Raw genomic sequence first — 23546 nt, 5'->3', positions numbered from 1 at the left:
TCAATGAGATTTTTTAATTGTAGAACTAGAGGATAAAATTTCCTTCTATTGGTTTTAAGAGTTCATTTTAAATTGCATGAAAATGAAAAATATCAAGACCAAATACCCAATGGTTTGAACCCTAGGAAGATCAAAGGGCAAATCTTAAAGCTAAAGTAATAATCTATAGAAAGTATAGAATATTAATAAGAAACTCTAGACTAATATATTAATGCACATTCAATAAAAGGACTTTTGTGAGGTAATTATATTGCAATAAAATCTACACAAAATGTAGACAACAAGTGATTGATGTGAGCTTCTCTAACTTTTACAACTATTTATATAAAAGACTATCATTTCATATGTATATGGTGTAGTTTCATATGAAAAAAAAACATGATGTGTCAATATCATATGTTGTCAAGTGTCAAACTTCTATAGTTCTAGTTGAAAAAATCAAAGTGTAGGCATGTGTGTCCATGTGTAAGGGCAAGTTATATGTAAAAGTAATGATGTGCAAATGCAAATGCACGATGATAAGGTGGTAAATGGTACATAGAACAATATTACATAGAGTTATGTTGTGATCATGGAGTGTGTATAGATTGTGTGAAATTTTTGACATCAACAAATGGTAGATCGTGAATTATGATCAAGAACATTGATGTCAAAATATTTCACACAATCTAATCTAGAAACAACTCATTCCTATCATATAAATTATGAAAGTTTAATATCTATAATAAAATTTATCATTTTACTTACTTCTTTTACGACTGGTCCTTTAAATTATGGTTGAACTGCATAACCCGTGAATGTTTAGCAGTGTATATTATATAAATATACTTATTTAAACGCCCAACATCAAAGTTTTCCAAGTTATAACTGGGAATTGTGATAGGCCTTGCCATTAGGTTTTCCAGTATCGCAGTCCTCGTCATCAATCAGATCAGAGTCTGTGACATACTTCTTCCACAGCCAGTGTTGTCTCCACACTTTCTCTATCATTTCTTCAATTGGCACATTCTTTGTCTCCGGAAGGAGAAACAGGACGAATGTGGACATCATTAAAACCCAGCCAGCGAAAAACAAGAAAATCCCGTATTTGAAATGGCAAAGCATTGACAGGAATGCCTGTGCAATGACGAATGTGAAGAGAAGGTTGACGCACACGGTGACACTTTGTCCAGCAGATCTTGTTTCTAGTGGAAATGTTTCGCTGGGAATGAGCCATCCAAGAGGCCCCCATGACCATGCAAAGGATGAGACGAATGTGCATACCATAAGCACTATCACAATTGCTATGCCCTTCGAAATCTCTTCGTCCTCTTTCATCCCTGTTGCTAACAGAATTCCAATGATCACCTGCAATTCCAAAACAAAAATTTTACAATTCGTGATATCAAAATATTGAAAAAATTGGTTACATGTGATTACAATTTACATGAGAAAAACTGATGGGTACAGAAGATTTACCTGTGAAACAAACATTTGCACTCCGGCTTCGAGCAGAAGCACTCTTCGCCCAACTTTATCAACTGAATAGATTGAAACTACAGTGGACAAAACATTTACAGCTCCAGTAATAACTGAAGAGTAGAGAGAGGCGTCGTTTTTGAACCCCAAAGTCTGAAAGAGCACAGGAGCATAAAACATAATGGCATTTATACCGGTGAACTGCTGAAAGAATTGCAGGCACATTGTTATGATCAGTTGAGGCCTGTTTCTGCGCTTCAAAAGATTTCTGAATGGATGTTTAACCGATGCGGCTATTTTACTGGCCTCTACTAATTCGTTGAATTCTGGGTCCACATTGTCGGTTCCTCTAATTTTTCTGAGTACAACCTTACCCTCTTCCAGGAGTCCCCTTTCAATCAAGCTGTTGGGAGTTTCTACTATAAATATGGAACCCACAGTAAGAAGAAGAGCAGGAATTCCTGCTAGACCCAGTGAAAGCCTCCATCCCCAAATCGCGATTTTCTCTGTTCCGTAGTTCACAAGGTTAGCAAACAGAATCCCTATTGTAACATTCAACTGGAAGAGAATATTAAGACCCCCTCTGATTCTGGTCGGTGCTATCTCTGACAAGAAAAGAGGAACCGCCTGCACCATGAAATTCACCACCCGTCAATTTATCTCAATTCAGTGCATAGTTTCAGGAAAACAAAAAAATTACTGGGGTAAATCAGTCTCTGCAATTATCCACCGTCAATTTGTTTAAATTTTCAGGCAAATAACAGAGTAAATTAGACCCTGAAATAAATTCTGTAATATTCAAAAGGAGCAATATTTGAAGAACAAATGTGAAAGAGATTTTGTTCACAATGGAATATGTAGATATGGTAGAAAAGAGGATGAAAAATGTAGATAATTAGCTAATTTAGATTTAGAAAGATCTGCCGCCCGCAGAACAGAACGAAAACAACCAGAATATAAAGATATCCTGAAAAATGCTAAGGATTTCAGAAATAGAAAGTAAATGCAACCGAAAGTTTTCTCCAAAATAAGGAGTCAAATTTGTAATGAACAAACTTAAATCTGTCGAAAAGTTACAACAAACATAACAAGAAAATTAGGAATCTCAAGAACAAAAGAAATAGGCAAAACAAATTTTACTGCAAAATTAGAAACAACACAAAAACCACCGAAAATAGGCAAATTCCTTTCTAAGTCTGTAAGATTGACAAGTACTTTGAAAGACATTTTTAAAAATTTTCCATCTTGAACAAGATTATCTACCTGGTTAGCAAATCCAACACCACATCCCAGCAAAATTCTCCCAATGATAAGCATGGCGAGATCTTGAGCTGCCGCGTTCAGCACTACTCCAATCAGAAAAAATATGCCTGCAATAAGCATGGTCGGCTTCCGGCCCCATACTCTGGTCGTATACGACGCAAAGAATGTCGCTATCAGACCGGCCAGATACAGAGACGAAGTAAACAGCTGAAGCCCCTGATTGTCATATTTACAGTATGGATTATTGTCTTGGATCTCATTCTTTCTCCGATACACAACAGGGAAAAATTTCTTCAGGAAATCGTTCATAGAAGTCACTCCGCCTACAAATTAAACAACAACAGTCAGTCTCGGCCAATATTTCCATCAGATCACCAGAATTCGGAGTTCAAACTCAAAAAGACCTCAAAAACAACAAAACATCAACAGATCTTCTTCCATTTTTAAGAAAACCAGCAAAAATACCAAATCTCACACCGAAAACTTTAAAAATACTAAATCTTACACTGAGAACTTTAAAAATACCAAATCTTTCACTGAAAACTTTATAGATTTCACAAAGGACAAAAGCTTACCTGAAATTCCAACATCGTAGCCAAACATCAGGCCTCCGCTTGCTGCCATGACACATGTTATGATCACGTAAGGCGTTATCCGCGCCTCGAACTCCACTCCTCCAGGAGCCACAAACCCTGCTGCAGGCATCTCCTTTTCTAGATCTTTCCAACTGACTACAAATTCTTCACAAGTCCACAAAAGGACCTCGAAATTCTTGAAACGACTGAGAAGCAAATTCCTCCAATGAAATGAAAAACTCTTGTATACTCTTGGAGAATAACAGCGACCCTCCTATAAATATGGCCCGAAAGCTACAATCGGGTTGTCGCAGAAAGTGCACTCATTACTATCATATATATCGATAAGAAACCTATATATAGAACGTCTATTTTTAAAAAATATAAATTTCATTTTAATATTATTTATTTTTAGTTTTATTTAGTTACTTCTTGTTATTATTATTCATCCTATCTTGTCTTTATTATAATTTAGAACATTTGTAATATTCAATAGATTTTGAAGATAATTGTGATAGTCAAGATATTAGGAATTGACTTATCATGATATTGGATTTGTAGGACATGTTTAGAGAATGTATCAAAATCTACAAATTAATTATATTTCCTCTAATTCAATAGATAAGAAAATGTTACTAATTACCACTTAATTTTGCACCCCACTATTGCACCACAAATATCTATATCATGATTTCAACCAAACCTTCATTTATTATCTTTCCTTCTACTACCTATATTTCAACCAAACTTGCATTTACAATCTTTCCTTCAACCACAACTCCTATACTACCTTGTATTCTTGTGATATCTTTTTCATACTACTTGATAGTCTAATGATTTCAATTTCTTGAGAATGCAAAAATATTTTATATCCTTCTATTCCATCATTGACATAAGTATCCCAAAATTTTCCATTCTTGTCTCTTTTAATATAATATGAATTGTTCACTTGCCTTTACCTTGGGATCACCCCTATCTTATCGCTTATTGCAATGTCCTCAGTTTCTACTACTATTAATCTAAAATAATTCTCTTCTTTCTCTATTTTCATCATTCTTACCTTGTATTTTGTGGTTCAAATCATTTTTTTCCTTCAAAACAAACCAATATATCTATTCAGACATTGAGATCTCCATACACTCAACTCATTTTGAATTCTCATGCATAGTCCAATCAAACATTCTACTAATTTCCTTTCTCGGTCATATTGGTCACAATGCTTAGTCGATAAACTTCTTCTACATAACTTTTAACAATGAAAATATTTTTTTCAAATTTTAAAGCTCCTTTAACAACTCTAGTTGATAATTTGCAGCCATGAATTCAACTTTCAATTTACTTACCTTATTATCCCACTCAATAATCTTTGATTTTACCTATCCATTGCTCCCTTGAAATTATCTACATACACTTATCCACTTGCTTTAACATATCCATTGCTCCTTTGAAATTATCTACCTACACTTATCCACTTAATCTGTGTTAAAATATATTATTCATTGTCTCTTCCTATTTCTAAACAAATTGACATAATTATTGTGTTTCTTGTAACAACGTCATACTTATCTCTAAATTTCTTTCAATAAATCCATCATGCAACAATACTCTTTTATCATTCATAAATTATAAATTTCCTTTCCCACATCTTCAATCCATAGTACAATAACATTACATTCATCACATCTTGTTAAATTCCACTCCAATCTCCCTCTCATTTAGAACTTCCAAATATTTTTAACACATTTATAACTCCTCATGGTTTATATGTAATTATACTTTATGATAGTGTTTTGTGTAATCAATATACATATATGTAGGATCAACTTCAATTGTTTGAAGTATAAGAATGTCGAAATATATTTGTTTTTTTTTCTTAATTTGTCATATTATATTTAATTTTTCATACAAGATTATAGTGAAGAAAATAAAGAAAAAAAAAAATGCATATTATAGTCTAGTGGATCATAGCCAAAGTAAGGTTTGTTGGAAACTTGAGTTGTTAAGTTGTGTTGTCATTGATGTCACTATGTGTTGTAGATGGTACAAAAGTGAGTGTTCTAATGTTGTTATGTGGTTTGATAGTGATGTTGAGCAAGTTTGAGGTGTTTTTGGAAGGTTGGTATAGTGAAAGTTTCAATATGCAAGAAACAATATTTATATGTAGGAATGAGTATTTAATGTCACAGTGGAAGAATGCTTTGCATTCCTCCAAATTATGAATATCATTGATTTCAATTCTAGATTGAATGTTTATGATCTATGTATGTTGCACTATTAGATTTCTAGGTCCTTTGTTGTTTAGATGCTAGAGCTGGTTGTTGTTGTTTTGATGATGGGATTGTTTGTCAAAACTGGTCTAGAGAATGCTCAGCAATTCTCTAATATGTGAAAATAAAAAAGGAAGTTTTGAGAGATTTGTAGTAGAAGATTTAAGAAATAATGGCAATGTTTACTATGTGAAGGATAATAGGGGAAGCAGTTGTATGTTGGCACAGAGTAGTGAATGTTGGTTGTGGCCCAAAGGATGGGACATATCAATTTTGATAATATGGTGAAGATTAGTTAGATACTCATGTTGTATGATATTTAGCAAAGATTATCAAACCCGTTGATACTATGTGTAGAGAATGTCAATTGGGAAAGTAAACAGGCAGGAGATTAAAGAACAAAGAGTATTCTAGTTCAAAACCCTTGGAGTTGATTCATATAGATATTTGTGGACTTACAAGGATGAGCAGACTATATGGTGAAAGTTATTTTATGTTTCTTATTGATGATTATTCTGGAATGTCATGGGTTAGTTTCTTGAGAGAAAATCTGAAGCATTAGAGAATTTTAAAGTATCCAAGTCTATGGATGAAACTCAAGTATATTTTAAGATCAATTGTTTAAGGTCTAGTAGAGGGGGAGAGTTTACTTCAAATAAATTTGATAGATTATGTGAAGATAATGGTATTAGAAGACATTTTTATGCTCCTAGGACTCCTTAATAGAATGGAGTTCTCAAAAGAAAGAATAAAATTATTGTTGAAATGACTAGAACTATGTTGAAGGATGATGACCTATCTAATGTGTATTGGAAATAAGATGTGCATACTATTGTTTACATTCTTAATAAGGTACAAATAAGAGTGAATTGTACAAAGACACCTTCTAAGCTATGGAATGGAAGACCTCCTATAGTCAAGTATTTTAGAATCTTTGGAAGTAAGTGCTACATAAGGAAAGATGAGGAATATCTAGGGAAATTTGATGCAAGGTCAGATATAAAAAAATATTTTGGGGATATTATACAAGGAGTAAGGCATACCAGTGTGACAACAAGAGGCTAAACAAGTTTGTGGAGAGTGCAATGTTAAAGTTAGTGAAGAATGAAATCAAACTGAGATTGTAGATAAATCTAAGATAGAAATTGAAGTTACCTTTATTAGTGTAGAAGAGAAGGATGCTATGAAAGATAAAGAAGAGATAAGTGCAAAAGAAAAGGAACCTGAATAAACACATAAGATACTAGCAAAGTATGTGCAAAAAAATTATTCAGAGGAATAGATCATTCGAGACAAGGATAAAGGAGTTAAGACAAGAAGAATACTTGTAGAAACCAATGAACAATAAAATTATTGTTTCTTATCTCGGGTGGAGCCAATGACCTATGCAGATGCAAGCAAGGATGAAATTTGGATAAAGGCAATGGAAGAGGACTTGAATTAGATAGAGAATAATTAGACATGGGAATTGATACCTAGACCAATGGATAAGAATGTCATAAGAACTAATTGGGTGTTATGGAAGAAGCTAAATGAAAATGGAAAAGTCGCAACAAACAAGGAAAGATTGGTGTGCAAGGATTATTCACAAGTTGAAGGTATACATTTTTAGGAGAAATTTCTATGTTTCTTGTATTTACTACATGTAAGGTATATTAGATAGATGTCAAGTTAGCATTCTTGAATGGTATACATTGAACAACCAAATGGATTCAAGCAGTCAAAAGATCCGAATATGGTTTGTAGACTCAAGAAGGAACTAAGGCAAGCTCCTAGAGCTTGGTATGCAAGGCTAGATAGCTATTTGTTGCAACAAATTTTTAGAAAAGGTACTACAAATAGCAATCTTTATTTCAAAGTTGAAGGCGATAAATTATTGATTTTTGTTGTGTATGTTGATGATATCATATTTGGAGGAGATGATAATGCATGTAAGAAGTTTGCAAAAGAGATGCAAAAGGAGTTTAAGATGTCTATGTTAGGTGACTTGTTATTTTTCCTTGGTTTTCAAGTTGCAAAATAAAAAAAAGGCATTTTCATTTCTTAGACCAAGTATAACAAGGAGATGTTGAAGAAGTTTTGGATGGAGAATTCTAAACTAGTTGCAACCCGTATGGCTACTAAATGTAAGCTAAGCAAGGATGATGGATCTCTAGATGTTGATCAAAAATAATATAAATCTATTATTGAAGGATAATTGTATTTGATTTCTTCAAGATCGAATATTATGCAGGCTATCTATTTGGTTGTCAGATATCAAGATAACCCTAAACAATCTCATGATCAATCAATAAAAAGGATATTTAGATATTTGAAAGGGACTTCAAATTATGGTTTGTGGTATAACAAGGATGATGATTTCACTTTGAAGGCATATATAGATGCTGATAGGGTTGGATGTGCAAATGATAAGAGAAGTACAAGTGGTGGTGCATCTTTATTGGGTAATAGATTGGTCTCTTGGTTGAGTAAGAAATGAGATTTAGTATCATTATGTACTACAAAAGAATAATACATTGCAACAACATCTTGTTGTACTCAATTCACATCGATGAAGCAAACTCTTAAAAATACCAAGGTGAATTATGATGAAGAAATTCATATTATGTATGATAATACAACTACAATTAACATTTTAAAGAATCTGGTGTTGCATTCAAGGAAGTTAAACACATTTTAATTTGATATCATTTCTTGAGTGAGAATGTTGTAGAGAAGGAAGTTAGATCGGAGTATGTACCTACTAGGGAATAGATTGCAAATATCTTTATTAAGGCTTTGGCGAAGGATACCTTTAAGAATCTCTAATAGAAGCTAGGGGTTATTTCCCCTCCATCCTTAAACTAGATGCATTCAAGTGGTGCATCTTTCTAGGGGAGTTATAAATTTTATATTTTCCTCCTGGATTGATGTGATGGTTGCTCTCAGGGGGATTAGTGTTGTGTGTGTGGTTGTAGGTAAAGTATTACAGTTATCAGAGTTTTATCCAGAAGAGGGAGAGAGAGTGAGAGATGTTGTTGGTAGTTTTGCACCCTTTGTCCTTGATGTCAAAGGGAGAGAGAGAAATCAATTAAGTGTTCGATGTTCTTTTTTGTTAGTGGAACAAGTGTTTACATCAATGACAAAGGGGAGAATGTTGGAAACTTGAGTTGTTGAGTTTTGTGGTCATTGATGTCAACATGTTTGGTGTTGTCATTGATTTCACTGTGTTGTAGCTAGTTCAGAATTGAGTGTTCTAAAGTTGCTATGTGGTTTAATAGTGACGTTGAGAAAGGTTGAGGTGTTTTTAGAAGGTTGTTGTAGTGGAAGTTTCAATATGCAGGAAATAGTATTAAATATCTCATTTAAAGAATTCTTTGCATTCGTCTAAATTGTGAATATTATGGATTGTAGTTCTAGATATAATATTTATGATGTGTATGTTTTTTTGTTTTTTTGGTGAAAGTGGCAAGACACTAATATTATATATTTATAAATAAAAACTTATTCAAGAGATCCAAGAGGAAAGAATCAATAAAGAAAACCTCCCTTCTCAGCTCAAAATATAATGAAAATTAATTGACCTAATGTACTACGTATGGAAGCATTTTACACTCATATTCTAAATTACTCATGTTCCATTTGAAATCAAGTAGGATAACTAAAGAGATACCTAGAATGCTAGTAATGAAATTGTGTAGCTATCATCACCCCGATATTTACTCAGCATTTACAATTAAGTTTACATATTGCAATGTGAACTAGTACGAGAATTTCTAAATTCTTGATATGTTTTATCTCAGGTTGGCAAAATTATCGCAGGGGAGCTGTCCATAATCAGCAAAAACAACAAAATACAAAATGAGCACCAAACGAGCATAATCTATTCACCCTAGTAGCTATGAGTTTTCTACACTGACCACCATTAGCATAAGGAAAATTTATGCCACAGATGTAACCATATTGAACCAAAAGCCATGTTGAGATAGCGAGCATCTTTGCTCACCCTGAGAGTTGTGATTTTCCTACTTTGACCACAATTTGCATCGAATAAAATTGTGACACAGAAGAAATCAAATTGCATCAATAGGAAATTTTTGTAACCCTCTACTAGATTGTGAATTTTATGCCCTTAAAAGCCCTGGGTTGTAAAATTTGGGGAATTTGAACCAAACCATAAGCCCAAAATGGAGAAAGCCCAACAAAATTTGAAAAAATGTTCTCTTTCATTCTTCCATGGGTTGCACATCCAAATTATTTTCATCCCGAGCTTCAAATTGAAGTGCATTATCTACCTGGGTAATTAGCTGGGCATTTATATTGTAGTCAAGTTGGACCCGAGAAGAACTTGGGGCTAAATGATATGTGTATGTTGCAGTATCATATTTACATATCTTTTATTTCTTAGATGCTAGAGTTGGTCGTTGTTATTTTTGATGGTGGGATTATTTGTCAAAACTGGTTCGAAGAATGCTTGGTCGTTCTTTGGTATGTGGATTCAAGTGTTGTGGCTTGGAGGACAATGCTCATTTGGTTTGTGCATTATTCCAGTTTAGTTTTCTATTCCTACTCTGATCAACAAGTGGATTTATGTTGTTTTGAGTTTAGTGTTGTCAGCTGGTTTGGTTTTCAACTGATTGAGGTGTTGTACCTTAGCTGGATATGTCTTTTCTGGTTTGGATATGCATTGGAGGTTGAGTGTGGATGTTGATATTGTTGGCAAATGCACACTCCAATGAGAAATTATAGGTGATTGAAGGTATTGTCAGTGATGGAAACCTTACAATCATATGATTCCAGTAGGCATCGACACCGACAGACTCTACACCGGCATACAGTTCACCGGCATCGAAAAGATTGATTACCGACACCCTGGCCGATAGGATTTTTGTTTATTTATATTTTGTATTTAATTATAAAATATTTTTGTAAGTCGACATGGCGAATTGTAATAAGACTCATATAAGTATGAGATGTTGTAGATCATTTAGGAAGTGTGGATATGGAAAGATTATTGCAGATCTAATGTGCGAATAGTAAGGAAAATTTTGGATAAGGGTTTATGATTATTACAGAGCTTAAACCGGTACTAAACCTGGCATAGCAAATGTTGATCTGAAGTAGTACATGACATTGGATTTATATAATCAATTTTTGTAAGTCAGTGAGACTTCTTTTGTAACTGAGCAATGAGCTCTAGGCACTTGGCCTTCCTGCATGTGTAGGCCCCTATTGTATCAGTAATATTCACTTATTGGCCAGTAAGCGAATATTGTGGGTCAAAAATCCCACTGAGTTTTTTCCCACACTAGGTTTCCTTGTTAAAATATTGTGTGTTATGGTGTGCTTTTCATGTTGTGCTTAATGTTCTTATTTACTACATTAATTTTGGTTTGTCGATACATAGTTTTGAAATACTTTTCACTTAATAAGTTCAGAAAATTCTTTAATCGATTAGATACTGATTCACCCCCCCTCTCAGTATCTTTGGGAATCCTAACAATTGGTATTAGAGCATGGTCCTCTATTTTCAGAAGCCTAACAACTTGAGGAAGATTCTGACACCGGTAGAGATGGAAAATTTGAGAAAGCAATTGGAAACAACTCTTTCAGACTATGATGCAAAAAAGGTAAAGAATATCAAACTTGAAGATGATCTGAAGGTTGCACAGGATATCATTCAAGGACTTCAAGAGAATCTCACTATTGCAAGGAACAAAAGAAGAGAACTTTGTGAGAAGATGCAGAATGATGATGATGAAAAAGAAACTCTTAATGATCTGGTGAACAAACTGAGACAAGAAAACAGTACATTGAAGAATGAGATGCAAGATATGACTATGAGATTTTATAAACAGACTGAAAACAGGAAGAAGAATGAAGATGAATTGGCTAGAAGAATCAATGATGCTGCAAATCAAAATCTAAGACTCAGTCATGAGAATGATATGCTAAAAATAGATCTAATTCACTTAGAACATGATAAAATTGAACTCATGAGACAGAAAGATTTCTTGGAAAATGAGTTGGCTACTGCAAATCAACAAAAGGAGAAATTCAACAAAAGTTCAGAGGAACTTGATGACATGCTGAAGAATTAGAAACCTAATGGAGATACTAATGGCCTTGGCTTTGAAGTTGGTGAAAGATCTGATACTGCAAACAATCATGATCACAACAAACTAGTAAGACAACCTAATGCTTACAAATTTAATGGGAAATGCTTTAAATGTAACAAGTATGGTCATAGAGAAAATCAGTGCAGATCTGGAAATTATCATAACACTAATGCACCCACTGGTCAATTTTCTAAATGTAATAAGATTGGTCATAACTCAGAAAATTGCAAAATTAATGTAAGATGTTATATTTGTGGAAGATTTGGACATCTATCTAATCAATGCAGAACTCATACCGGTATAGGATATGGAAAAACTATTCAGAAAAACAATGTGACTTGTTATGCTTGTAACAAGATTGGACATATTGCAAAATTTTGTAGAAGTAAGGCATCACCGACAAATAACAAAGGACCTAGCTTGAAAGGAAAAGAAAAGGTTGAAGAGGTAAAGCAAAAATTTTCAAAACAATGGATTAGAAAGTCAAATCAGAATGTTGATGGGAATAATCCTCTACTGGCAGAACAAAGTATCACTCCACCAGCAGGAGGTTCTTCATCTAACTGAAAAAATATCCTTGGGGGTATGGCAACAAATTGAAAACATGCTAATTTACCCTCAGTTGATGGTGAGAAGTTGAAATACTTCTTTACCGGTAGATGAGTTAAGTTTTAACTTAACTGACAGGCATTAAATGTGGTAGTTGAAGGAAATAACACTATAAAGCAAGTGTTTTGGCTTCTTTTTTATTCACCAAGCATTCAAATTCCCAAAGAGCGCAAAAATCCCGAGCGAAGGCTCCCATAGAGAAAAGTGAAGCAATCATCCAAGCAAATCATCCTAAAGGCAGAGTAAGGTATTTATATCAATGGCTTCCTCCTTTGCACCTGAATTTATTGCAAACCCTACTGTGATTGAAGTTATTAAGCACGCTAGACCCGTGTTCAAACTTACTCCTGAAATTGCGAAGAAAGATGATACCCTAGGAGCATTTTCAAAAATACTTAAGGGAGTAGTTTATGTTGAAGATCCTAGAATCTATATAGACTGTCATATTGAGGAATCAAGAGATGATGAAATTAGGAACATGTACAAGACTATAATTTGTGATGAAAATGGAAATGTTAAACTGGAACACAAGATAGTGGAAACCCTAGGTTTTGTGGACATTCTTAGTATTCCTGATTTTCCTAAGGATGTGATAAGAATTGTTTTAAGCAGAGTACATGGTGAGTTCTTTTGGTTGGATTTCATCCATAAGATTACTAAAGAGGCAGTTAGGGTAGTAACAGGCTTACCCTCCACCAGTAGCAGGCTTAACAAAACTAAAAAGGTTTCAAATGACACTGTGATGACCCTAATCGGTGCAACTTTTGACAAAAGATCCCTAAGAGTAAACGATGTGAAAGATATCAATGTTAGATTTGTTAGCATGATACTTGGTTATAAGGCTACACATGCAAACTGACTAAACTCATTTTCCAGCTTATGTATCAAAAGTGCATATGACATGGTGAATGACAATGCAAGAATTGATGTATGTGAGTGGCTTAAAGATGAACTAATAGACAACTTGAAGAAAATCAAAGGTGATAAGAAAAGAACTTTCAGATTTGGAAATCTACTTGTGTGCTTAATGTTGTACATTACTAAGGAAGTACCCGGTATTGGTAGGAAAGACTTTGGTTTTGATATACTGGTAGGAAAACAGTTGTTAGACATACTAAACAACATGGGAGATGACAAGGAGAAAAACATAAATGAACATTTTCAAGCATTGAAGGCTAGGATGAAGACAAGAATAAGGCTATCTCAAGCAATTATCGATAAGTATCAAAAAGAGATATGCTTTGTGATCAAGAAAGATGAAATTTGGATGGAGGCAATTATCCCTAGGACAATTTGGGTTACCGAGATGGGATATGAGACAGATGATAATATAATTGAAACTTATGCAAAAGCCCTCTTAGAAGCACCTAAAGAACCCACTGAGAAAGTTTTTGGCAATGCGGAAACAATTGAGAGCGACATTCAATCCTAGAAAAGAGTTAAGAAAACTGAACAGATAGTGAAGAAGAGGAAACAAAAACAGGTTATTCCTCCTTTTGACAAACTTTTGGATGAAATCACTGAAGATGGAAAACTGACAAACATCAGCAAGTTGTATAATACACTATCTAATGATGAAAAGGAGAGCTTAGAAAATAGTGTAATCTTACACTTGGACATCTATAAGAAATTTCTGATGGAGATTGTAGATGACATACCCAATGACTTGTACTAAAGATTAGAAGCTAGAAGGGTAGCTATTGTGGAATTAAATAAGAAAATCAAAATAGAGAAACTACTTGCAGTTCACCTAGTGAGCTCCACTCAAGAGATTGATGAGCTAATCAACGAAGCTAACCAGATAGTATTCTCAACTGAACACCGACATGTAGCATTAATGGTAGGAAGAGTAAATGAGATATTAGAAGAGACAACAGATAAGTGGGACATATTTTTTGTTGAGAAAGAAAAACAAGAAGAACTTAAGAGACCAAAGACTATCAAAGTCTAGCAAAAGGATAAGGGGAAAGGTAAGGTAGGTGGACCTTTGAGCCTAAAGATAACAAATAATTTACCCCCACCAACATCTGATACTCCACTTGTATAAATTGTTGACACACAACCAACAGCTGAGAGTATGGATACACCACATGAGGATACAAATCTTGATTCTGAGGTATTATACACAATGAACATTGACACATAGGAAGTCAATATTGTGGTGGATAAAGAAATAAATAACAAGAGGGATGTGGCACCAGAGCCACCGGCATAAACTATTACAGTTTAAAACATTGAAATTGGGAATGAGCAACAAACTAAAGCACCAAATGATCCCCTGGATACAGGAAAGGCAGATACCATAGGTACACACATTAATGTATCTATTGAGTCACTGGCAGTAGATAGTACAGAGGTAAATCAAGAGAAACCAGCAAATACATCAAAGTTAGAACCACAAAAACTGGTAGTAGATGACACAATGAAATCATCTGAAGCACAAATAGAGACACCATCAAGAGAGAACAAAGAGAAACCATTAGAGAAATAGGCTCTTGCTGAGGAAAACATTGAAAAATAGGTAGAGCAACAGGATTCACAAGTACATACTCAGACTGTGCCACCGGCTACATCTGAAAAGCCAAGCCTTTGGTAGTAGAAATGCAAACTCAAACAGATCCTCCAGAGAAAGAGGAAAGCAAAGCTATCACTACCACTGACGGATTATAGATTGTTGGACAGTCATCCGGTACATCCATGACTGAATTTAGGCCAACAAATGTAACAGAGGTACTATTGGATTCAATAAAGAAAATAACAGTGTGTAATGCACAGGCGTATAAGGCTATAGATGATATTTTACCAATTTTGAAGATGATAGCTCCAAAGTGTAACATAGAAAATAAAGATTCTTTGAGAAAATTAGACACATTGTCTAAGTATATAACTGACAACCTAATAACACTGGATCAGATGAATGAAGACAATTTCAGAGAGGAAATGAATAAGGAAAAAGAAAAATTCTTTGAGGAAACAATTAAGAAGAATAAGGAATAAATGGAAACCTTATTACCGACATTAGACGAGACAGTTTTGGATTTCAAGAAACTATACAGAGATACTTGCAAAACTGACATTTTGACAGAAGACATAGATTCAGAGATCAGCAAAGCACAAAAATAAATCAACAATATTGCTGACAATTTAAAAGGATCATTAGATTCACTATCAGTAGTTGAAAAGGAAATTGCAGTTTTAGAGGAGAAAATTGAAAAACTGGAGAAAGATAAAGAAAGGATAAAATCTAAGGCAAAGGATTTGAAGTGCAAACTAGGTCCTAAACTGGATAACCTTATTTCTTTAAGAAAAGAGATTTCTAAGGCTATGGCTCCAGGACTTAAGACATCGGAAGAGAAAATGCACTTTCTCACAGGTACAATTCAGAGAATAGAAGCAGCAATAAAGGACAATGAGAGGTTCAACAACAATCAAAATTTTGCATTGGTGGACATCTATCAGATTGTAACCCACCGGTTACAAGGATCTAGACAGGAACCACACTCAATTGACATTGAATGATAACCTTTGTCATTGATGCCAAAGAGGGAGTAGTGGAGATGAGAAAAATGGTCAGTAGAAGACATCATCAGCTCAGGGGGAGCACACATTTTGGCATGTGTAGATATACATTAAGTATTTTGCATTGGAGGTTGTCGTTGGGTCAACTAGTTAGTGTGCATCATTGTTTATCTACATGTTTCATCTAGTATTGACTTTGGAGGGTGTGTTGTGATGTGCTTCCAGGTCCCCTTTATGCCTAGAGTGGACCATAATGGATGTTATAGGTTTGGGTGGCTAAAGTGGGTATGTGCACCAAGTTGTGGTACCAAAAGGGGGTCTTAAGATGCCACTTTTTTTTTTTCCTAAAATCAGCAAAGTCTGAACTTCAACAACAAATTGAAGATAGTTACACTCCAAATTTGAAGATGCAACAAGAACAAGAGTCGAAGTGCTTCAAGTCTACTTTCTAAACTACTAATTTTTTTTTAAAATGGTGGAGATTAAGGGCTTCAAAAAGGGGGGCCACAAAAAGTGGTCCTGTTTTTATGCAAAAAACATAACATAGCGTCTGTTGTGGCCCCCCTAAAATGTTAACTTATTTTTTGAATTTTTAAAATCGCTTCAGTGAGAAATCAGCTAACACCTTGTAGTTTATGCCATAATGTTCAGCTAATATTTTAATGAGTATGTGATTTTTTACTAATTTCGGAAGTGGACACATCCTGAAAAAATAGAAATTTGAGCGTGCTCCCCCCTAAAATCATTGAAAACAAATCAAAATCAATTTTTTTTTTTAAATTGTGTAGAATGGAGTCTAGTTTCTAAAAATGTAATTTTTTTCAAAATCTGATGAACGTGTAAAACTCTATACCCAAAATAGTGCATGTTGGTTTTTGACAAAAAATGGATACACTAACAAAAGAAATTATAGATGAAAGACTTAAAAAAATCAAAATTTGAAATAAATTACATTTTTGGATAGCTAAGAGGGAGCTCAAGTTTACCACGGTATTTTTTTTTAACTTCATTGAAACACGTACAAACCTAATGAAGAGCACGACCAAAAATATGTCAAAATTTTTAATGTTCTGACAAAAACACATCTCTAGCCTGAATTGGGCATCCAAAACTTTGGGTTGGATGCCCAAGGCAAATCCAAACCATAGGTTTGGTGTTTCCCATGTTAGGATTCCCATATATACTGAGAGGGGGGGGGGGGGCTGAATCAGTAGCTAACCAGTAATAAGATTTTCTTAACCTAAAACATAAAAAGCATATTAATACTATGTACCGGTAAACATAAAGTAATGCAATAAATAGAGATAAAAACAACCACATGAAAAACACACCATAACACAATATTTTAACAAGGAAACCCGATGTGGGAAAAAACCTCGATGGGATTTGTGACCCACAATATTCACTTACTGGCCAATAACAAAATATTACTGCTACAAGAGGGGCCTACACATGCAGGAAGGCCAAGTGCCTAGAGCTCACTGCTCAAATACAAAATAGGAAGTCTCACTGACTTACAAAATGGATTGTATAAATCCAGTGTCTTGTACTACTTCAAAATAGCATCTATAATGCCAGATCCAGTACCGGTTTCTGCTATGCTTCTTACATAAACCCTTAACCTATAATTCGCATAATAGATCTTTCTTTTTTCACCTAATTACATTCCTTCCTCTCTTCACAAATGTTCTACAATGATCTCTTATATATATGAGTCATTTTACAATATTGCCAAGTCGGCTTAAAATGATTTTACAATAATAAACAAAATATATTAACAGCAAAATTCCTGTCGGCTTCTATACCGGTATGCTTGTTTTCACTGCCAGTGTCGATGGTCTGTGTGCCGGTGTAGAATCTAACTTTGCTGTTGTCGGTGGATTGCCTTGCCGGTGACATAGGATTGTAAGGTTTCCATCAATGACAAAACCTTCAATCATCTACAATGTCTCATTAGAGTGTGCATTTGCCAACAATCTCCCCCTTTGGCATTGATGGCAACACTCATGAGAAAATTCAAAAAGTGTAGTCTAAAAATATGTTACCAAAAATGTGTGAACTCCCCCTGAGCAGATGAGTCCTGATTATTTTCTCATACCACTACTCCCCCTTTGGCATCAATGACAAAGGTTGTCAAAGTGTCAATAGAGTATGGTTTCTTGTCTCAACCTTGTAACCGGGTGGTTATAATTTAAAAAAGATCCACCAAAACCAAATTTAGGCTTTCAAGAAACTTTTTACTATCTTTTATTGCTACCTCTATTCTTTGAATTGTACCGGTGAGGTGTTGCATTTGCTCTGCCGATGTTTTCTGTCCTTGAACTAATGCATCAGATATTTCTTTCCTTAAACATGCGAGGTAGTCCAACTTTGGACTTAATCTCCATTTTAGATCCTTAGCCTTACTTTTTATTTTCTCCTTTTCTCTTTCTAGCTTTAGTAACTCTTCCTCAAAACCTGTTATCTTTTGCTCAAAAATTGATAATGAATCAGATGAATTAATAAAATTGTCAACTAGCTTATTAATTTCCTCCTGTATCTTGCTCATTTTCTTGTCTATGTCAACTATCAAAAAGTTTGTCTTACAAATATCTCTGTACAAAGTTTTGAACTCCTTAAGTGTGTTGCACAATTCCGGTAGAAGTGTGTCAAACTGCCTTGTACACTTCTTTATTTGTTCCTCAACGAATTTCTGTTTTTCTTTTTCTAACCTCTCTTTGAATGCTTCTTCCTTTATTTGCTCAACTGTCACTGTGTTGTCAGTAATATATTTAGACAAAGTGTCAAGTTGACTCAAAGAATCCTTATTATCTACATTGCATTTTGGAGCTATCATCTTCAAAATTGGAATTGTGTCATCTATAGCTTTATATGCCTGTGAAATACAATCTGTTATTTTCTTTATAGAATCTAAAAGAGCTTCAGTTACATTTGTTGATTTAGATCCTGCAGTTGAGGAGCTAACATTCTAAATTCTGCCGGTGGGAGCAATATCCTTGCTTGTAGTGACCTTTGGTAGGTCAGTCTATGTTTCTATTTCCTTAAGAAATGGTTTGTTTTGCTCAGTAGTTGCCGGTGGCACTGATTCTGTATTAACCTGTTCCTATGTTGGAGCCTGTTGCTCTGCTTGTTGCTCTGTTTGTTGTTCTATTTTCCCATCTATCGGTTTACCTTCAATGTTATCTGTGTTATCAGTTACCAGTGGCTCACTAGCCATATCTGTCTTACTGGTTGTGTCCTTGTCTATCATAATGTTGACTTTCTGAGTATCAACATCAACTGTGTATAGTACCTCAAAATTAGGATTTGTATCCTCTTGTGATACATCCATACTCTCATCAGCCAGTTGATCTTCAATTGTTGTTACCGGTGGAGTAACCTGGGGTGGTGGGGATAAATTATCTCTTATTTTGATGCTTGGAGGTCCACCAACCTTTCCTTTTCCCTTATCCTTGTCTTTCTGATATACCTTGATTGGTTTAGGGTTTCTATACTCTTCCTGTTTTTCCTTCTCAACAAGGAATATATCCCATGCATTTTTAGTTTCCTCTACAACCTCATTTACTCCTCCAACCATTAGTGCAATATGTTGGTGTGCAATAGAGAATACTGACTGGTTAGCCTCTGCAATTAGATCATCTATTTCTTTCGGAGAGTTAACTAGGTAGACAACAAGTAGTTTCTCAATCTTTATTTTCTTGTCAAGGTCTATAACAACTTGCCTTCTAGCTTCAAGTCTCTTAAATAGTTCTGTCGGTACTTCATCTACAATTTGCATCAAAAATTTCTTGTAGATATCCAAGTGTAGAATTACACTATTTTCAACTTTCTCCTTGTCATCAACTGATAATGTATCATATAGTTTGTTAATGTTCTTAAGTTGTCCTTCCTCTGTTATTTCATCCAACAGTTTGTCAATTGGAGCAATATTTTGTTGAGTCCTTTTCTTTGGTGTCAACTTTTTCTTCTTAGGAGTAGACTTCTTGACCGGGGGCCTCACTGCCTGTTGTTTTTACCTAGTTCTTCTAGGTGAAGGTGTGGATACCAGTGAAGGTTCCCTTTTCCTTACAACTCTTTTAAATGATGCAAGCATATCACTCTCTAAAGAAGTTGCTACTGGTGAAAGGTGAGTTTCTGGTTGTTGTGCTTGTAACTCATCTTCAGTGATACCGGTTTATTTCAGTACATCTTCTTTTATAGCCTTAGCCTGCCTTGAACCTCTCCTCACTATTGCTTCTACTTTCTTCACTCTCTTCTTGGATTGAATTTGTTTTTCAATGGTTTCAGCACTACCAAATACCTCTTCCTTAGGTTCATTTGGTGCTTCCAGAAGGGCTTTAGCATATGTTTCAATGATGTGATCATCTATCTCATAACCCATTTCAGTAACCTAGATTGTTTTTGGGGTAACTGCTTCCATCCAGATCTCATCCTTGTATTTATTTACAATTTCTTGTGACAATCTGACTCTAGCATTCATCCAGGCCTTCAATGCTAGAAAATACTTATTAATATTCTTTTCTTTGTTTTCACCCATATTGTTCAATAGGTCAAATAATTGTTTCCCTACCGGAATGTCAAATCCAAGGTTCTTGTTACCTATACCGGGCACCTGTTTGGTTGTATGTAGCATTAGGAAAACAAGTAAGTTACCAAATCTGAATGTCCATTTCTTGTCCTTCTTGATCTTTCCCAGATTCTCAATAAGTTCATCCTTTAACCATTTACATACATCAATTTTCACATTATCTTTAACCATATCATGAGCACTTTTTATGCATAAGCTGGAAACTGAGTTAAGTTGGTTTGCATGAGTTGTTTTGTAACCTAGAATCATGCTAATGAATCTCACATTTATGTCAGTTACATCATTCACCCTTAAAGACCTTTTGTCAGATGTTGCACCTGTTAGGTTCATTACCAGGTCATTTGAGACCTTCTTTGTCTTGTCCGGTCTATTACCGGTGGAAGGTAACCCTGTTAAAGCTTTCACAGCTTCCTTGGTAATTTTATGAACCGAATCTAGCCAAAAGAAAGCACCATGTACCCTGCTCAATACTATCCTAATAACTTCCTTAAGGAAATCCGGAATGCTAAGGATTTCAGTGAATCCTAGGGTTTCAATAATTTTGTGTTCAGGTTTCACATTACTGGAATCATCACATATGATAGTTTTGTACATGTTCTTGATTTCCTCATCACCTAATTCTTCTATGTGGCAATGGATGTATAATCTAGGGTCTTCAGCAAAAACAACTCCTTTGGGGATTTGGGAAAATGCACCAACATTATCATCCTTTTTAGCTATCTTAGGAACTAGGTGAAATACGGGCCTAGGGCATTTGATTACCTCGACTACAGTAGGGTTTGCTATGAATTCAGGTACAAAAGAGGATGCCATGATTATAAATACCTTTTTCTGCCTTTGGAAAGATTGATTGTTGAAATGCTTTGCCTCTTTGCTCGAAATGCCTTAGCTCTGAAGATTTCATGCTCTTCGAATGTTTGAATGCTCGGTGAAGTGAAATGGAGCCAAAAACACTAATTTATAATGTCAATCTGCCAACTACCACATTTAATGCTTGTCAGTTAAGTAATCACTTAACATATCTGTCGGTATAGAAGTAATTTCAACTTCTTACCATCAATCGAGGGAGTAATAGCATATTTCTCATTTGATTTCTAAACCCTCAAAAGAATTTTCTTCAATTAGATGAAGAGACTCCTGTCGGTGGAGTGCTACTCTATTCTGTCGGTGGAGTGTTACTTGGTTCTACTGGTGGAGGAGTATTCCCAACACCATTTAGGTCTAACTTTCTAATCCATTGTTTTGAGAATTCTTGCTTAACTTCTTCAACTTTTTCTTTTCCTTTCAAACTAGAACCTTTGTTGTCTGTCGGTGGTGCCTTAAATCTGCAGAATTTTGCAATATGTTCAATCTTGTTACTGGCATAACAAGTCACATTATTTTTATGAATAGCCTTCCCATAACCTATGCTGGTTTGTGTTCTACATTGATTAGATAAGTGTCCAAATCTTCCACAAACATAACATCTTACATTCATTCTACAATTTTCAGAGTTATGACCAATTTTGTTGCATTTTGAACATTGACCGGTGGGTGCATTGGTATTCTGATAATTTCTAGATCTACATTGATTTTATCTGACCATACTTTTTACAGTTAAAGCATTTGCCATTGAATTTATAAGCAGTAGGTTGTCTTACTGGTTTTCTATGATCCTGTGTGTTTGCAGTACCAGAGCTTTCTCCAACTTCAAAGCCAATTCCACAAGTGTCACCTTTAGGTTTTTGATTCTTTAGCAAGTTACCAAGTTCTTCTGAGCTTTTCTTGAATTTCTCTTTATGCTGATTTGCAGTATCTAGTTCTCTTTCTAAAACTTCTTTCTACCTCATCAGTTCATTTGAGTCATTCTGTGTGTGCATCAGATCTGTCTTCAACAAATGATATTCATAACTGAGTCTTGTGTTTTCATTTGTAGCATCACTTAGTCTTCTAGTCAAATCTTCTTCATTCTTCTTTCTATCTTCAATTTCTTTACAGAATCTCATAGTCATATCTTACATCTCATTCTTTGTTGTCATGTTCTCTTGCTTCAGCTTGTTTATCATATCATTAAGAGTTTCTTTTTCATCATTCTCATTTTGCATCTTTTCACAAAGTTCTCTTCTCTTGTTTCTTGAAATAGTAAGATTTTCTTGAAGTGCTTGAATAATATCCTGAGTTGCTTTTAGGTCATCTTCAAGTTTGATATTTTTCAATTTTTCTCCATCATAGTCTGAGAGAGTTGCTTCAAGTTACTTCATCAAGTTTTCCATCTCTACTAGTGTCAAGATCTTCCTCAAGCTGTTAGGCTTCTAAAAATAGAGGACCAGGCTCTGATACCAATTGTTAGGATTCCCACAAATACTGAGAGGGGGGGGTGAATCAGTATCTAACTGGTAATAAGATTTTCTTAACTTAAAACATGTAAAGCATATTAATACTTTGTACCAGTAAACAGAAAGTAATGCAATAAACAGAGATAAAAACAACCACATGAAAAACACACCATAACACAATATTTTAACGAGGAAACCTGGTGTGGGAAAAAACCTTGGTGGGATTTGTGACCCACAATATTCACTTACTGGCCAATAAGAGAATATTACTACTACAAGAGGGGCCTGCACATGCAGGAAGGTCAAGTGCCTAGAGCTCACTGCTCAAATACAAAATAGGAAGTCTCACTGACTTACAAAATGGATTATATAAATCCAGTGTCTTGTACTTCTTCAAAATAGCATCTATAATGCCAGATCCAGTACCGGTTTCTGCTCTGCTTCTTACAAAAACCCTTAACCTATAATTCGCATAATAGGTCTACCTTTTTTTGCCTAATTACATTCCTTCCTCTCTTCAGAAATGTTCTACAATGATCTCTTATATATATGAGTCATTTTATAATGTTGCCAAGTCGGCTTAAAATGATTTTACAATAATAAACAAAATATATTAACAACAAAATTCTTGTCGGCTTCTATGTCGATATGCTTGTTTTCACTGTCGGTGTCGGTAGTCTGTGTGCCGGTGTAGAATCTAACTTTGCTGGTGCCGGTGGATTGCCTTGCTGGTCGCATAGGATTGTAAGGTTGTCATCAATGATAAAGCCTTCAATCATCTACAATGTCTCATTGGAGTGTGCATTTGTTAACATCTCAAAGCAGGCAATTTGGCGCTCGCCAAATATGGTGAG

General features: G+C 34.8%; 1 protein-coding gene across 1 annotated transcript; it reads right to left on the bottom strand.

Moving 5' to 3' along the window:
* Window positions 1–771: 771 nt before the first annotated feature.
* On the bottom strand, window positions 772–3594 carry LOC131066676 (sugar transport protein MST4). Its single transcript, XM_058001504.2, has 4 exons — window positions 3297–3594; window positions 2722–3044; window positions 1459–2085; window positions 772–1347 (listed from the first exon to the last, which is right to left on the bottom strand). Exons 1-4 carry the CDS (start codon window positions 3424–3426, stop codon window positions 862–864), a joined length of 1566 nt encoding a protein of 521 aa, XP_057857487.2. The 5' UTR covers window positions 3427–3594; the 3' UTR covers window positions 772–861.
* Window positions 3595–23546: the final 19952 nt, after the last annotated feature.

This window comes from Cryptomeria japonica, chromosome 4, assembly GCF_030272615.1.
Source record: "Cryptomeria japonica chromosome 4, Sugi_1.0, whole genome shotgun sequence".
NCBI classification, from domain to species: domain Eukaryota; kingdom Viridiplantae; phylum Streptophyta; class Pinopsida; order Cupressales; family Cupressaceae; genus Cryptomeria; species Cryptomeria japonica.
The sequence above is the reverse complement of the archived record's forward strand: the minus strand, read 5'-3'. Positions and strand labels throughout refer to the sequence as shown.

What these genes read in the sequence shown, in the direction of transcription:
- LOC131066676 (XM_058001504.2), bottom strand. Translation starts at nt 3,426, where the DNA reads ATGCCTGCAGCAGGGTTTGTGGCTCCTGGAGGAGTGGAGTTCGAGGCG. An exon ending in GTGTTGGATTTGCTAACCAG is followed by an intron (nt 2,086 to 2,721) that starts GTAGATAATCTT and finishes TTCATGGTGCAG; the next exon opens with GCGGTTCCTCTTTTCTTGTC. An exon ending in TGCAAATGTTTGTTTCACAG is followed by an intron (nt 1,348 to 1,458) that starts GTAAATCTTCTG and finishes TTGGAATTGCAG; the next exon opens with GTGATCATTGGAATTCTGTT.